The following is a 15,307-nucleotide window of genomic DNA, read 5'->3' on the forward strand; positions in this document are numbered from 1 at the left end:
CCCTCCAAAGGTATGAAACAGCAAAGGTGTGTCCGCTCGCCTCTCAACAGTCCCGCCCACACACAATCATACCTTGGAGATAAAAACATTTACCATTACAGTGCTTACAGCTGCACTTTTCTTGAAAATAACAACTATCAATGAAAATATACAAAAATTAAAACATGCAGAAATTTACCAAAGAAGTCTTAACAAAGTTAAGTCAGGTCCTCTGGACAGATTAAAAATAAATAAAAAGATAAAAAACTTGTTGAAACGTTTGTAATCCAAAAGACTTCTTCAGTCTGAGGAGCTGCAGTAAACTCAGTCTTATAAATAGCACCTTCTCATAGTGGATCAACCATTTTGCTGCTGACAGCCAAAACCAGCTGTTCAAATGATAAGGGAGGACCATCAGCCTAACGATTGACCGTTAGTGCCCTGATGGCTGCTTGCTATTCACAGGAGGCTGAGTGATACTAGCAATAACAGCATTGAAAGAGGGGGACAGTTGAACACGGAGGCCTCCGCCCCTGTTTAATGATGGATGGTTTAATTTCACAAAGATGGCCTCCTTCACTCCTCTCTCAAACCAATGTTCCGCTCTAATCCGACCACTGAAACTCTCAGAAGGGAGATGATAATCCCAAACTATCTGCCTACGGAGCCCCCGGCTGCTGGGACCCCGGTTCCTCCAGAAAACATAGCTAAGGTCCCAAACCTCCCAAAAATAATAAACATAATCCTCTCGCTTCTTCCGTGCGTGGCTTCATTCTCCGTTCGACACCTGTCACGTCCCGAAACACCAGCCGGAATCTTCTAATTTCAGGAGATCAATCCTCCCCACGTGCACGGTATGAGATAAGCCTGCTGGTGCTCCGGGGAGATGATGGCGCCGGACTCGAAGGACCAAACATGTTGGATAACATAAATATCGTTTCATCGTTTGCTTACTCAAATAAGCCACTCCGAGGACACGAGAAGATTTTAACTGGTCTTCACTTGCAAGGGTAGACGTCACGAGGAAGCTTCTACAGATGTATAAATGTTACAAGCGTTAGCCTCGTCAGAGAATCTGCGCCGGACAGAGTGGCAGGAAGAGCTTTAATACACACTTATCAGACAGAGCCGAGGTCAAGACGACCTCGACTTTCCAGCTTACAGACTCGGGGAAGGCCTTGGAGTTATCCGTGCACCTGCAGGCTCCTCTCTGAGAAGACAAAACAACTCCCTAACTCACACACATTAATTTAACATTAGTTACTAATAAACATCCACAACCTTTACCTAAATTCCCTTGACAACCAGTCTTTGTTGTAATGTATTTTGGGGTTTGAAAGCTTCTGGAACGTCATGTTTAGAAAATAAATGTCTCCGTTTCGCTGAAACATACAGAATGACCACTGGTCTGGGTTCCTCCTTTTCACCTGTTGGCTGACTGGAGTCCTGTTTGGGTTTCTTCTCTGCTTTCAGGAAGGCCCAGTTAGGATATCCACATTGCTCTAGAGCCTGTCTTGTGTGGGATTTCTCCTTCTGTCTGGTTCCTGAGCTAGTGGGGACGCTGTCAGCTCTGTGATACAGAGTCCTGATGACTCCTAACTTGTGCTCCAAAGGGTGATGGGAGTCAAAGTGCAAATACTGGTCTGTGTGGGTGGGTTTGTTTGCAAATGTCCTCCATCAGAAACTGAGACCTCACAGTCCAAGAAAGCCAACCTGCCATTTTTTACATCTTCTCGTGTGAACTTGATGTATTTATCCACAGAGTTGATGTGGTCAGTAAAATGTTGGACTTCCTGAGATTTAGTTTTAACCCAGGTGTCGTCAACATACCTGAACCAATGACTTGGTGGTGTCCCTGAAAAGGACGTCAAGGCTCTCTTTTCTACCTCCTCCATGTACAGGTTGGCAACAATAGGAGAAACTGGAGACCCCATAGCACACCCATGTTTCTGCCTATAATATTGCTCCCCATATGTGAAGTAGGTTGACTGCAGGCACAGTTTCAAGAGTTGACACAGTTGTTCTGTGGTCCTCAGAGTGACAAAGTCTTTTGGATTAAAGACGAAACGTTTCAAAAAGTTTTTTATTTTATATTGTTTTGAATCCGTCCAGACAACCTGACTTAACTTTGTTAGATTTTTGTTAAACGTTAGTTTTTTTCTACCTGGAATATTAAGCATGCATCAGGATATTTACTAAAGAAGATTAAACTAAAAACAAAACCAAAAAAGAAACAATGAAGTAAAACACTAGCCGATTACCGATAAGCTGCAAAAGGCTAGCTAAAAGATAAAGTAGCAGAGGGGTAGCTAAAATAGCAAAAGCTAAACATTGCTAAAAGTGGCTAAATACTAGTTACCGTGGGAAACCCTGTACCAACAAGTAGCTCAAGGATGAGTAAAATCTAAAAGTTACATGACCCAGCTTCAGCCAAGCTTCAGCTGTGGACAAACAACCTCACATTTGACTTGACAAAACATTTTGATAAGCACAGGAGCACGATTCACTCACTGTAAGATGTCCAGGTCCTATAGCTGCACAACGAGCCCAGATCATCACCCCTCCACCACCGTGCTCGACAGCTATGGCATCTTTGTGCTGTTTGGTTTGAGTCATGTTGTTGGGTCATGCCTCTCGTCTCAAGTCTCATCAGTTTGAAATAAATTTTGCTTCAGAAGTTTCACGGTTTGTTCAGGTACAAACCTAAGTATTATTGGCGGAGGCTAAATCTGGCATCCTTCCAGCCTGGTTCAGTCTTTTATCTGCTCCATTACTTTAACATGTACCGTGCTCACACTGATGCCTGTAGAGACTGGAGCTTATGGGTCATTTCTTGGAGCATTGCACAGTCTGACTGCAGGGTAAACTGCATTTTACTGGAATGTCGACAGCTGTTTTTAAAATTTTTTATTAACGTACTGTAGAATGGTAGATTCCAGATTGTTTGAAATGACCTTTAGTGCGTTTTCGAATATGTAAACACCAGTAGTTGCTTATCTAGGATTATTGCTGATGTCTTTCCACCCTGTGGTAACACACGCCCAAATGATCAGAACAACTTTGAAACAGTTGCTTTCATAGAAGTCACACTGAATTTATTGTTATTTTTGATTAGCACCCTTGCACATGATGCTTTGGTTAGTCCCAGGGGCTCCAGAAGAGGGTGCTACACATTTAAAGTGACTTACCTCAAAGTCCTGGCGTTGGTGTGGAATAAATAAATAAATGGTGTCAGAAAGAAGTATAGATGCTTATTCACAGTTGAATTCCTCATAACTTTTGTGTGATCATTTATATTCAAATTATTATAAAGACATTTTGTTTTGAAATTAAAGGCCTTTCATCATGGAGTCTTAGACAAACATCATCTTCTGGGAAGTGATGGAGTTTTGGTTAAACCTTTTAAAAGAGTCTCATGAGATGTGTTAGCTCTTGGAGTATTTGTTGAGGATGACTCTCAGTAACTCTCAAAACAAACTTTACTTCTACACTGGAAATCTACACTGAATTACAGCCATATTGGTTTGTTAAGGTTTATTAGCTGCTGTCGCCATCTTTTTGGGGGAACATTTTAAAAGTTAATAAGTGGCAGAGTTAGATTCAAGGATAACTTTCATTAAAATCCGTGCAATGGTTTATGAGTTATTTTATGAACAGACAAGCGAAGTTGACACCAACAGTTAATGGCAAATGTTTAAAACAAAAATATGACACCGTGGAGTATATATCACAACAGCTTTTAGCTCAGCTTGTGTTAAACACACTGCGTTAGAGCCTCATTGGGTTGACTCTAAGTGCATAATTAGTTTAAAAATCCATCTGCTGGCTCATGAAGTATTTTGCTAACAAAGGCGAGTGACAATAATCAGTCTGACTGTTCAAGGGTTATATATAAGGCAGCATCTTAAAATGTAAAATACTTAATTCATCCCTGAGCAGGAGCTCAGAAATCCCCAGGACATGTTGCTGGTCCTCATCAGGACACCTCTTCTTAAGATGATGTTTAAATGGTCCTGATGGGATAATAAAAACAGGAAGACACGTAAAGTTCATGGGATGGAGTAAAGTGCTGTGCAGACAGTCGGTGTCCCTGCTTTGATGTCCAGTAGGAGTTGTTGGGGGCGGAGTCAGCTGAAACTTCTTACAGTCACAAACTGTGTGAGGACATTTGGACCACTTTTTCAAGAAGGACTTCCTTTAATAAGACAATTAAGGTATTTCAACACTTCACTGTTTGGTTTGGGGAGCACGTTTTATGCACGTGACGGTTTCAGAGTTAGGAGGGTTTGCAGTGTTTTATTTACCTTCAGGACAGGCATACGTGGCAGTGCGCGTGTTTGCCCCAAGAAATGTCAGTGTCCGGATATGATGAAAGTAGGTTATCAGTGCAGTTTCTGCCTTTTCATCTTAGAAATAACAAACAAACAAACTCAACTAGGAGAAAACACTAAATTAGAGTCCGTGCCACAACCTAAAATAGAATATTAAACAATATAAATAAATAAACTTCTGTTTTAAATTTGAAAGTTTAAGAAGGCCAAAACATAAACTTTTCTATAATCCCCCTGGGATTCTAATGTATACCCTGACTGCATCCGATCGCACGTTTAGGAAAATAAATCTGAGGCGCGTGCGTTCATTACGCGTTCAAATTCACACAGTCTTTCAAAGTAAAAAAAAAAAAAAAAAAGAAGTTGATATTTAAAACTCCTAAACCAGCTTTATATTCGAACATATGGACAGAGCTTTAAAGTACACTGTATGAGTGAACTTAAAACAGGTATAGATAAGTAAAAACCTTATCTACTTTTTTTTCTTCCGTTCCTTTAAGTTTTATTTTGGATGCAGCCACGTCTTTGCATCATTTTCGTGACGTCAGACGCAGCGTAGGTGGGTGTGGCGTAGGTTGGGGCAGCGTTCGTTGATATTTTTATTAAATCGATGAGTGACGTCGGCGCGTTTGGCGGCGCGCTGAGTAGGCGGAGTCTAAACCGCTATCATTCAAAATGCGCCGCTCAGATTTCTGCCAAGTGGCATATGCACATTTCAACGTGTAACTAGTCAAATACAATGAGGTTATTTTGAAGTTTAGTTCAGAAACATAAATAAAAAAGTCAGTAAACCTGCTGAACGCTCGTTTAACGCATACGCTCCTCCCTCGGTGTGTAAAAAGGAGCGCTCCTCCTTCTACTCTTGCATCACGCGGAAGGAGACGTCTAGCGACTCTCCTCCTGAAACAACAGTGCGGTAACATGCGGGGAAACTTACAATCTCATTTTTATCAATATTTTGTAACTACATGTGAGCAGAACTAAGTGTCTCACAGCTAAAGTGGAGTATTTTACATCTTCGCGCTCGAGGTTCGCCACGTAGTGGCCGCTGAACTCGCACGTGGAGGTTATCTCTGAACAGACGGAAGGATCAAAGATTCTCGTGTTTTCCGCCTCTCAATAACATCCCTCTTTATTCATCGAAGACATTTTCCGGAGACCAGGTGAGTTAGTTTATAAAATGCTGTTGAATTTACATGTATATTAAAAATATTTTAGTGAGTCCAGATTAATTAATAAATATTCAGGAGGTTGAGGACGCGCCTCAACGCCGTGATGTTTATATCTCGCCAAGTTATTTCTGTTACTCTGTATTTTTTAATAAAATAAGAATTTGCTTGCAACTTTTAAATACATGTGGATGAACGGATTTAAAGGATCTCTAATCAGGGATTATCCTAATCCTACCTGTACCTAACTCACCACCATAAGGCAGAAAAAGTCAAGTTACCAAAAATAATAATTCATTTTGTCTTTCCACAAATCATAAAGCCTTATTGTGATTAAGTTAAAATATTAGAGACACCCTTATTATGACACATTTCTAACTTCAGGGTGGATTAAGGATGATTATATTCATGTTTGCAACTATTTGGGCAGAAATTACAGAGAACATTGACAATGTTCAATAGAAACTCATCTTAACTAATGTTGACAATGAGTGCATAAAACAAATAAATAGATTAAATTAAATGGACTTTCATGTCCATAAAGCTTCAACATACATGTGATAATTTAGTGGGCAACCAGTTTTAATCAGCTGATGATTACTGCTTAAAATGACATAAAGCCATGCCTGCATACATAACAGATACAGTACTGTGCATTTTTAAGGCTTTGAGATTCTGATATTTTGTCTTTTGTATACTGATAACAAAAAAACTACATTATCAAATACAAAGTGGGATGGCCTCACAACCTAGCCTAATTGCTATGTTTGCATACGTCAACCAAATACTTTTTGGATTACTAGTTTCTCCTGCTACTCCTGACCTCATTAGATCAACTCGCTGAACTAATAACAGCGTAATGTACCTGTTCCGGCGCCGAAATCTGTTCCCGCTTTGCAAAACTTCTGCTCAGAAGTCTTTCTAAATGGGTGTTCCTTCATTAGCGTCTGTTTTGTGTCCAGTTGTTCGCTCCGTTCTCAGATGGAGAAGCAGCCTTTGCCAACCGATGACGACAAACCCGGAGAGTATGAGGTTAGCCGCTACGTTCAGGAGCTGCAGCAGGGAACCTCTGAACCGGCCTCTCGAGCGGGATGGAACAGTAAAATCGAGTACTTTTTGGCTCAGGTGGGATTCAGTGTCGGACTCGGCAACGTCTGGAGGTTTCCATATTTGTGCCACCAAAACGGAGGAGGTGAGCACTTCTGACTTCTGTCTGTAGTTTACAAGAGACTAAATGGGAAAGTTTTGGGTTCGGTGCGCAGCTGATGATGGAAAAGGAAACTTTGAATAGCAAACAATGGCAGCTTCTCCTTCACACACTTTTTATTTCCCCTGAATGTAGGTTGTTTGGCTAATTGAGTCCGGTTCCTCTTGTCTCAGGAGCTTTTCTCCTTCTCTACGTGCTGCTGATGCTGGTCGTTGGGATTCCCCTCTTCTTCCTGGAGCTGGCAGCCGGTCAGGCCATCCGACAGGGCAGCATCGGAGTGTGGAAGTCCATCTCCCCGAGGCTCGCAGGCATCGGTTACTCCAGCTGCGTGGTAAACACATGCTAAATGATTAACTCTCCTCTCTATGATTTTTATAAAACAGAAAGCCGTGCAGCTTTCCTCCTTTTATTTTGTTTAGTATATTCTGTATTTTCTGCCGTACACGTCGCACCGCCGTATAAGTTGCGTCAGTTCAAATATGTCTAATAAAGTGGAAAAAAAAAACCATAAATACGTCGCTTCGCCGTATATGTCGCAGGACTTGCTAATTTATGTAAAAAAGTGCGATTTATACAGCGAACAGTACGGTAATGAATAATTTCCTGTTTAAAACCTTTTTGCTGTTGCTGGAAAAACCTTTTATTTAAGAAGCTTTAGAAAGAAACTATCTGGGCAATAATGTGATGTTCACACTTTTTTTTTAATTTTTACAAAACGATCCAAAACTGGCGGCTGCTTTTTTGAACAGTACCTTTCTAATACATATTTTTAACTGCATTTCTGTCTGTAGGTAGAACACATTTACCTGTCACATCTCTCTATATATTTTTTTTTTTTCCTTGAACTATCCTGTTCTAAAACTCCTCAGGTTTGTTTCTTTGTGGCGCTCTACTACAACGTGATCCTCGCATGGAGCCTTTTCTACTTTGGGAACTCGTTCCAGTCCCCGTTACCTTGGGAAAACTGTTCACTGCAAGGAAATATAACAGGTAAACAATAGTAGAATTGATTAATTAATAGAGTTTAAAAGTATGAACCACGTGTCTTACATGAGAGTAGTGTCTTAATTGTTTTTACAACTTTTTTCTTATCAGTGACAGAATGTGAGAAAAGTTCTCCCACGTCGTATTTCTGGTACCGCAAAGCTCTGGATATCACATACTCCATCGATGAGGTGGGCTCCTTCAACCCGCATGTTGTGGGCTGCCTGTTTGCAGCCTGGACCATCGTGTGCCTGGGAATGTTCAAGGGAATCAAGTCCTCTGTTAAGGTATTTAGCATCTAATCGAGGGATTCTCGTCACAAACACACACAAGGAAGTTACTTTAGATTTAACACTACTTTTTAAACTTGTGTGTTAGACAACGTATATTATTGTGCATTATATTTTCCTGCTGGTGTGTTATCATTTTATAGAAATGTACATATGTTATACTTTAAATACTACATTTTGCCAAAAAAAAAGTATTTAAAAGCATACAATTAGATGACTAAATAATAGAGCACCCATTTAATGCTGCAGTTTTATTCTTGTACTTTGGGAACTTTGTTAAAAATCCGTGTCACATGTTTAGCGTGGATTTAAGTGCTCGTGCACAATGGAATCTAGCTTAAAAAGTGCCGATCCACGTCGAGTCTGAAACCCCCTGATGTGTGTTGAATGTTTTTCTTCTGTGTTGTGTAAGAAAAACACGCCACAGTTCAGTCCGTACAGATCTTTTCACAACAGGCAGTGAAGGACAGACGCAGCTTTCACTGAAACCCACAGCGACTACAGAGAAATGTAATCAGCCTAACAGTACAAAAACAAGAGGATTAAAATGATCGGCGTTCAGAAATATTACGTGCGACTGACTGACCTTTTTAAAAAAAAAAAAAGTATTTTTCCCACCACCGATTCAGACGTAAAGATTATAAATGTTCTGACTTAAGAACAGTTTTTGATTGGTCCATGTGTCGTAAAGGCTGCTCTGCCCAGACACAGATTTAATTGCTCTGTGCGAGAAGGCAATCATCAACGCCGTACCCTGATCAGAGTAATGATACAGTAGTCCCTTGTTTATTGCGGGGGTTACGTTCAGGACACCCCCTGCAATAAGTGAAAAACTGCAATGTAGGGACGTTATATTTATTTTAGTATTTATATATATGTTAATGCTTCATAAACCTTTCCCACGCTCTAGCATTGTTCTAAACTCTTAAACCTACGTAATTTTAACACCATAGATTACAGTGAGGAAAATAAGTATTTGAACACCCTGCGACTTTGCAAGTTCTCCCACTTAGAAATCATGGAGGGGTCTGAAGTTTTCATCTTAGGTGAAAGTCCACTGTGAGAGACATAATCTAAAAAAATAAATAAATCTGCAACTCACAATGCAAGATTTTTTAAAATAATTTATTAGTGTGTTACTGCTGCAAATAAGTATTTGGACCCCTGTGAATATCAATGTTGATATTTGGAACAGTAGGCTTTGTTTGCGGGCAGCACGGTGGTGCAACTGGTAGAGCTGCTGCCTCTCAGCGAGCAGGTCCTTGGTTCAAACCCCGGTCCAGCCTTTCTGGGTGGAGTTTGCATGTTCTCTCCGTGCATGCGTGGGTTTTCTCCAGGTGCTCCGGTTTCCTCCCACAGACCAAAAACATGCATGTTAGGCTGATTGGTAACTCTAAATTGTCCCTAGGTGTGAGTGAGAGAGTGAATGGTTGTTTGTCTCATTTGTCTCTATGTGGCCCTGTGATGGACTTGCGACCCGTCCAGGGTGTACCCCGCCCCTCGCACAGTGATTGCTGGACATGGGCACCAGTGACCCAAAATGGAATAAACGGGTAAAGAAAATGGATGGATGGATGGATGGATGGCTTTGTTTGCAGTTACAGAGGTCCAATGTTTCCTGTAGTTTCATCAGGTGTGCTCACACTGCAGCAGAGATTTTGGCCCAGTCCTCCACACAGATCTTCTCTAGATCAGCAGGTTTCTGGGCTGTCGCAGAGAAACACGGAGTTTGAACTCCCTCCAAAGATTTTCTATAGGGTTTATGTCTGGAGACTGGTTAGGCCACTCCAGAACCTTGATGTGCTTCTTACGGAGCCACTCCTTGGTTCTCCTGGCTGTGTGCTTCAGGTCATTGTCATGTTGGAAGACCCAGCCTCGATCCATCTTCAATGTTCTAACGGAAGGAAGGAGGTTGTTCCCCAAAATCTCTCACTACATGACCCCGGTCATCCTCTCCTTAATACAGTGCAGTCGTCATGTCCCATGTGCAGAAAAACACCCCCAAAGCATGATGCTTCCACCCCCATGCTTCACAGTAGGGATGGTGTTTTTGGGATGGTACTCATCATTCTTCGTCCTCCAAACATGGCAAGTGGAATTAAGACCAAAAAGATCTATTTTGGTCTCATCTGACCACATAACTTTCTCCCATGACTCCTCTGGATCATCCAAATGGTCATGGTCAAACTTAAGACGGGCCTGGACGTGTTCTGATTTAAGCAGGGGAACCTTCCGTTCCATGCATGACTTTAAACTATGACGTCTTAGTGAATTACCCACAGTAACCATGGAACCAGTGGTGCCAGCTCTCTTCAGGTCATGGACCAGCTCCTCCCGTGTAGTTCTGGGCTGATTCCTCATCTTTCTTAGGATCATTGATACGTCACGAGGTGAGATCTTGCATGGAGCCCCAGTCCGAGGGAGGTTGACAAGTCATGTTTAGCTTCTTCCATTTTCTAATAATTGCTCCAACAGTTGATCTTTTTTCACCAAGCTGCTTGGCAATTGTCCCGTAGTCCTTTCCAGCCTTGTGGAGGTCTACAGTTTTGTCTCTGGTGTCTTTGGACAGCTCTTTGGTCTTAGCCATGTTAGTAGTTGGAGTCTTACTGATTGTGTGGGGTGGACAGGTGTCTTTATGCAGCTAACCACCTCAAACAGGTGCTTCTAGTTTAGAATAATAAGTGGAGTGGACTTTTTAGAGGCGGACTAACAGGTCTTTGAGGGACAGAACTGTTGCTGATTGGCAGGTGTTGAAATACTTATTTACATCAGTAACACACAAATACATTATTAAAAAGTCATACATTGTGATTTCTGGATTTATTTTTTTACATTATGTCTCTCACAGTGGACATGCACCTAAGATGAAAATTTCAGACCCCTCCATGATTTCTAAGTGGGAGAACTTGAAAAGTCGCAGGATATTCAAATACTTAATTTCTTCACTGTATATGTACTGCACAGTAGCTACTGCTAAATTTTATATGGATACTCACCAGCCTTGGTCCGGTTCTGATCTGGTTCTGATCGGCTCTCTGCAGCCGTTGAGTACCAGATGCTTTTAGAGAGAGCCGGACCTTCGGAGAGCCAGCACAAAACCACACAATGGTCCCAACTGAGTCCAAATAATCCAGAGGAATCCAGATGATAAAAGTCCGGGTGAGCTCTGGAGAAGGCACCGGCCCTCCAAGAAACGCCTCCCCACTCGAGAGGCTTCATGAGCCGGCAAGCAGCATCAGATTGACTGATGAGGCTGGAAGTAGTCCTGGTCCAATTCCCGGTCTATTCCATACGGTTTTCTGCATCCACTGAGCACCAAAGTCACTAAGGACCGAACTTTTTCAGATCAGATCAAAACTTTCCCTCCATTCAACAGAAAGCAGCGGCCGGAAACACTGTTGGCTTCTGGGTAGTGTAGTTCTTTTGACTGGCGATACAGTGTAGACTTATTGAAAGAAAACTACAAAATGGCAGCGCCTGGTCAAAGGTTTTTTTCCGTTAACTTTTTACTGTATCCTGTACTGTCCCAGTCACGTGAGAAATATTAAAAGTTGACAATCGTGTGTCGTGCGCAATCTTTTTATTTATTTATTTTTATGTTGCGTACAATCTTACTTTGAAAAACCGTGAAAGAGGGAGTCCACAAAAGTCGAACCGCGATGTCAGAGTCAGAGTCAGAGTTTCTTTATTGTCATTCGCTCCTCATGTGGTACATGTGGTGGAGCGAAATTATGTACACGGGGTCCCAGTTACATCCAACAATAAAATGTATAAGAAAAACAGTAATAACATCTAAGATATGAACTAAGAAAAACATCAACTAAATATACACTAAGCACTCATAACATAAAACATTGAACATCAGCACAAACATGAACACAAACATGTAGCGAGGGACTACTACTTTGTTTCTAAACCTGATGTTGTGTTCAAGTTTTTGTCTGTGTGGGGAAAACCCAGTGGTGTGGTGAAATATTTAATATTAGAGATGAAGTGCTGGTTCTCCCGGATAATTTAGTTTGTCCTCATGTCCCAGGTGATGTATTTCTCCTCCATCTTCCCTTACGTGGTGCTGTTCTGCTTCCTCGTCCGAGGACTCATGCTGGACGGAGCTAAAGAAGGAATCTTCTACATGTTTTACCCCAAGGTATCCGCAGATAAAACATCTGGCTGAATGAAGTTAAGCCGATGTGAGGATTTTCTTGACACACGTTGTGTTTTCTTCCGCAGCTTGAAATCTGGGGAGACGTTCAGGTGTGGCGGCAGGCGGCCACGCAGGTTTTCTTCGCTCTGGGCCTCGGCTTTGGATCCATCATTGCCTACTCCTCCTACAATCCCAAGAACAACAACTGTCACCGCGATGCCTTCACGGTCTCCTTCATAAACTTCCTCACCTCTGTGCTGGCCACTCTGGTGGTGTTTGCTGTGCTTGGCTTCCGTGCAAAAGAAAAAGTCATGGCATGCGTGGTCAGGTACGTGTGAGGATTTTCGCTCGTTTTTACCTCACAAGCCTCTTGAATGTTTAGGAACGTTTTCTTTTTTCTTTTTTAGTAACGTGAAGAAGTTGTCGGAGCACAGTGGTTTGGATCCGAGCTTGATGCCCAACTTTAACTACTCTGATCCCAAATCAGTGAGTCTGGAGGTCTACACTGACTGGTTTAAACGGAGTGGAAACAACTTCCCTGGCAATTTAACAGAGTGCAACCTGGAGCAAGAGATGCAGAATGTAAGAAAGTATCTGACCCTGTTCATGTTTTGTGGATTTATTTTTTTCAGTGTGTGTTTTGCAATCGAACTACAGCTACATATGTAGTTCTGCTACTTTCAGGTTGATCTAGTCTTTTTTTTTACTTTTAGCCTTTACGTAGCATTTGCTTTTTTTTTTTTTTTTTTAGCATTTGGCTTTTTATACTTTTTAATTTTTTTCTTTTCCTTTTTTTTTTTTTAGTTTTTCCTTTCCACTGTTGCCTTTATGCTTGCTCAAGATGAGTCTGTGATGAAGTTAAACCTAAAGCAGTCTGCTCCTCACATAAATATTAACTTACATTTTATATGTATGAATGTTTCTGTTCAGTGCCCTGAGATGACTTCAGCTGTGACTTGGTGCTACAGTAGATAAATAAACTTTGTTTTTGCTACTTACGGCATTTAGTTACCATTTTGCTGCTTTTAGCTTCAAAATAACATTTTGTTGCCTTTTTTTCTCCTTGTAGCTTTTAGCTACTGTTCTGCTTCTTTTAGATTTATCAACCACGTTTCTATTTCTTCTGTAAATGTCTTCAGTCGTTCATAGTTTCCTCTGCATTTTGACAGAAAATCTCAACTTGTTTTCTGTCCAGGGCGTCGAGGGGACGGGTCTGGCTTTCATCGCCTTCACAGAGGCCATGACGCTGCTGCCTGGAAGCCCCTTCTGGTCGGCCATCTTCTTCCTCATGCTGCTCAACCTGGGTCTCAGCACCATGTTCGGCACCATGGAGGGCATCCTCGCCCCGCTCAGGGACCGCTTCAAGTGTCTGGCTAACAACAAAATCAAACTCACAGGTAAACACAATTTTTACTCGAAGATTTTTTACGGCATCGCTTTGATCATATAAAACTGATTATTATTACTGAATAATGAAAGGCTTTATGTCATTATGTATTCTACCATTAATTGTGTCTGCCTTTTATTGTTTTTTTTTTATCTGTGTATTTCTTGTTTGGTGACCTTGAGTGATTTGAAAGGCACCTTCAAATAAAATGCATTATTATTATATAATTTGTCTGTTAGCAAAATATCTTATGAACCACTGGACAAATTTGAGTGAAATTTGCATAAATTAATAATTTAATGTACATTTACAATGATAAACTTTTTAAGTCAACCCAGTTCAAGATGGGCACCACTTCAAACTAACACTAAAGGGACAAAAATGTTTTTAACACATCAGTACGCTCAACGTTTCTGTCCTTGCTGCTTCAGTCGGCAGCTGCATCATTGGATTTCTGATCGGCCTCATCTTCACCCAGCGCTGTGGAAACTACTTCGTGAGCATGTTTGATGATTACTCCGCCACTCTTCCACTCATCATCGTTGTCATGTTCGAAACCTTCAGTGTGTCGTGGCTGTACGGAGCCGACAGGTGAGGTTTCTTTTCACACTCTGGGTGTCTGGTGAGATTTTCAGCTTCGCCTCGATCTCGAATGTTTTGCAAATGTTTCCAGGTTTCTTGACGACATCCATGCCATGCTGGGCTGGCGTCCCCACGTCATTTATAAATACCTGTGGAAGTACGTCTGCCTGCTGTCTATGCTGGGGCTGCTTGGAGCTACCACCATCCGCATGTTTCTTCAAGCCCCGACCTACAGGGCATGGAACCAGGACACGGTATGAAGGCGTTTACTTTTGTAGAAAAATTTAGTTTTATTTCAGCGGCATCGCTGCGGTCTAAAAACTTTTAACAGCTTCTCATGGTTCAACCACAAAACATGTTGAGCTTCAATTAAAAATACTTTTTTTTTCCTTTTTGTTTCTGCACATGTGCACAAAAACAACTTTTTCTCCACTCCTGCCTCCACATGAAAGCATCAGTGCAATAAATGATCACTATTCTGGTCGTTGACTAATTCATTTGATTTGTATTTTTCAGGCGACGGATAGATTTCTGCGTTACCCCGGCTGGGCCCTGGCTGTTTTGTCTTTACTCATCATATTTGCCATGTTGCCCGTCCCAGTGGGGCTGATCCACGCTGTTATGCAGGACAGGAGAAAGCAAAAGCTGAAGTACAGGGACACAGAGACTGGTCACTACAGCGTCGTAAACACTGATGAAACTCCAATGGCCGACGTGTCAGAGCTGGAGGACGCAAACGGCTTCACTACTTCTCCTTCCTAAACACTGGCTTCAGTTTGTGGTGAAACTTGACCTGAAATATACAGCAAAGCAAAATTAAACGGTCCGTTTTAAAAGACATTTAAATGATCCTTTAGCTTTTACCAAACGTGAGTCAAAAGCTTGTTTTTTAATATTTAAAAATATATCTTTATTTAACTTAACTTATGCCCATGCATATCCAGAGGATAATGGTTGATACATTTTGGTGTTGTTTCACCTAGTATAACTATAAAATGTCTATTATGACAAAAATATGGAACAAAAAAGTCTGTGGAAAGTGGAATTTATGCAACATATTTTTATCTAATTAAGCAAAAAAAAAGGGTCATATTTCAGAATCGACTGTGAACATCATACAGATTCTCGCTTTGTTTGTAATTTCTCATCCAGCTTTCTAAACTTTATCATTTTCCTCTCTACATTTTATAAGGAGGGTTATGTTGTACATCTGTTTTTATTTTCCGTTTTGTAT

The 15,307-nt window shown here is 41.3% G+C and overlaps 1 protein-coding gene across 1 annotated transcript; it reads left to right on the plus strand.

The window, feature by feature from the left end:
* Nucleotides 1-5,169: 5,169 nt before the first annotated feature.
* On the plus strand, nucleotides 5,170-15,006 carry LOC119423410 (sodium-dependent neutral amino acid transporter B(0)AT2). Its single transcript, XM_037690796.1, has 12 exons — nucleotides 5,170-5,473; nucleotides 6,442-6,671; nucleotides 6,860-7,017; nucleotides 7,556-7,676; nucleotides 7,782-7,957; nucleotides 11,997-12,107; nucleotides 12,191-12,432; nucleotides 12,512-12,686; nucleotides 13,300-13,501; nucleotides 13,923-14,082; nucleotides 14,165-14,327; nucleotides 14,590-15,006. The coding sequence occupies exons 2-12, from the start codon at nucleotides 6,461-6,463 to the stop codon at nucleotides 14,833-14,835; spliced, it is 1,965 nt and encodes a 654-aa protein (XP_037546724.1). The 5' UTR covers nucleotides 5,170-5,473; nucleotides 6,442-6,460; the 3' UTR covers nucleotides 14,836-15,006.
* Nucleotides 15,007-15,307: the final 301 nt, after the last annotated feature.

The sequence above is a fragment of the Nematolebias whitei genome, chromosome 17, assembly GCF_014905685.2.
Source record: "Nematolebias whitei isolate Nwh7 chromosome 17, NemWhi1, whole genome shotgun sequence".
Taxonomy (NCBI): domain Eukaryota; kingdom Metazoa; phylum Chordata; class Actinopteri; order Cyprinodontiformes; family Rivulidae; genus Nematolebias; species Nematolebias whitei.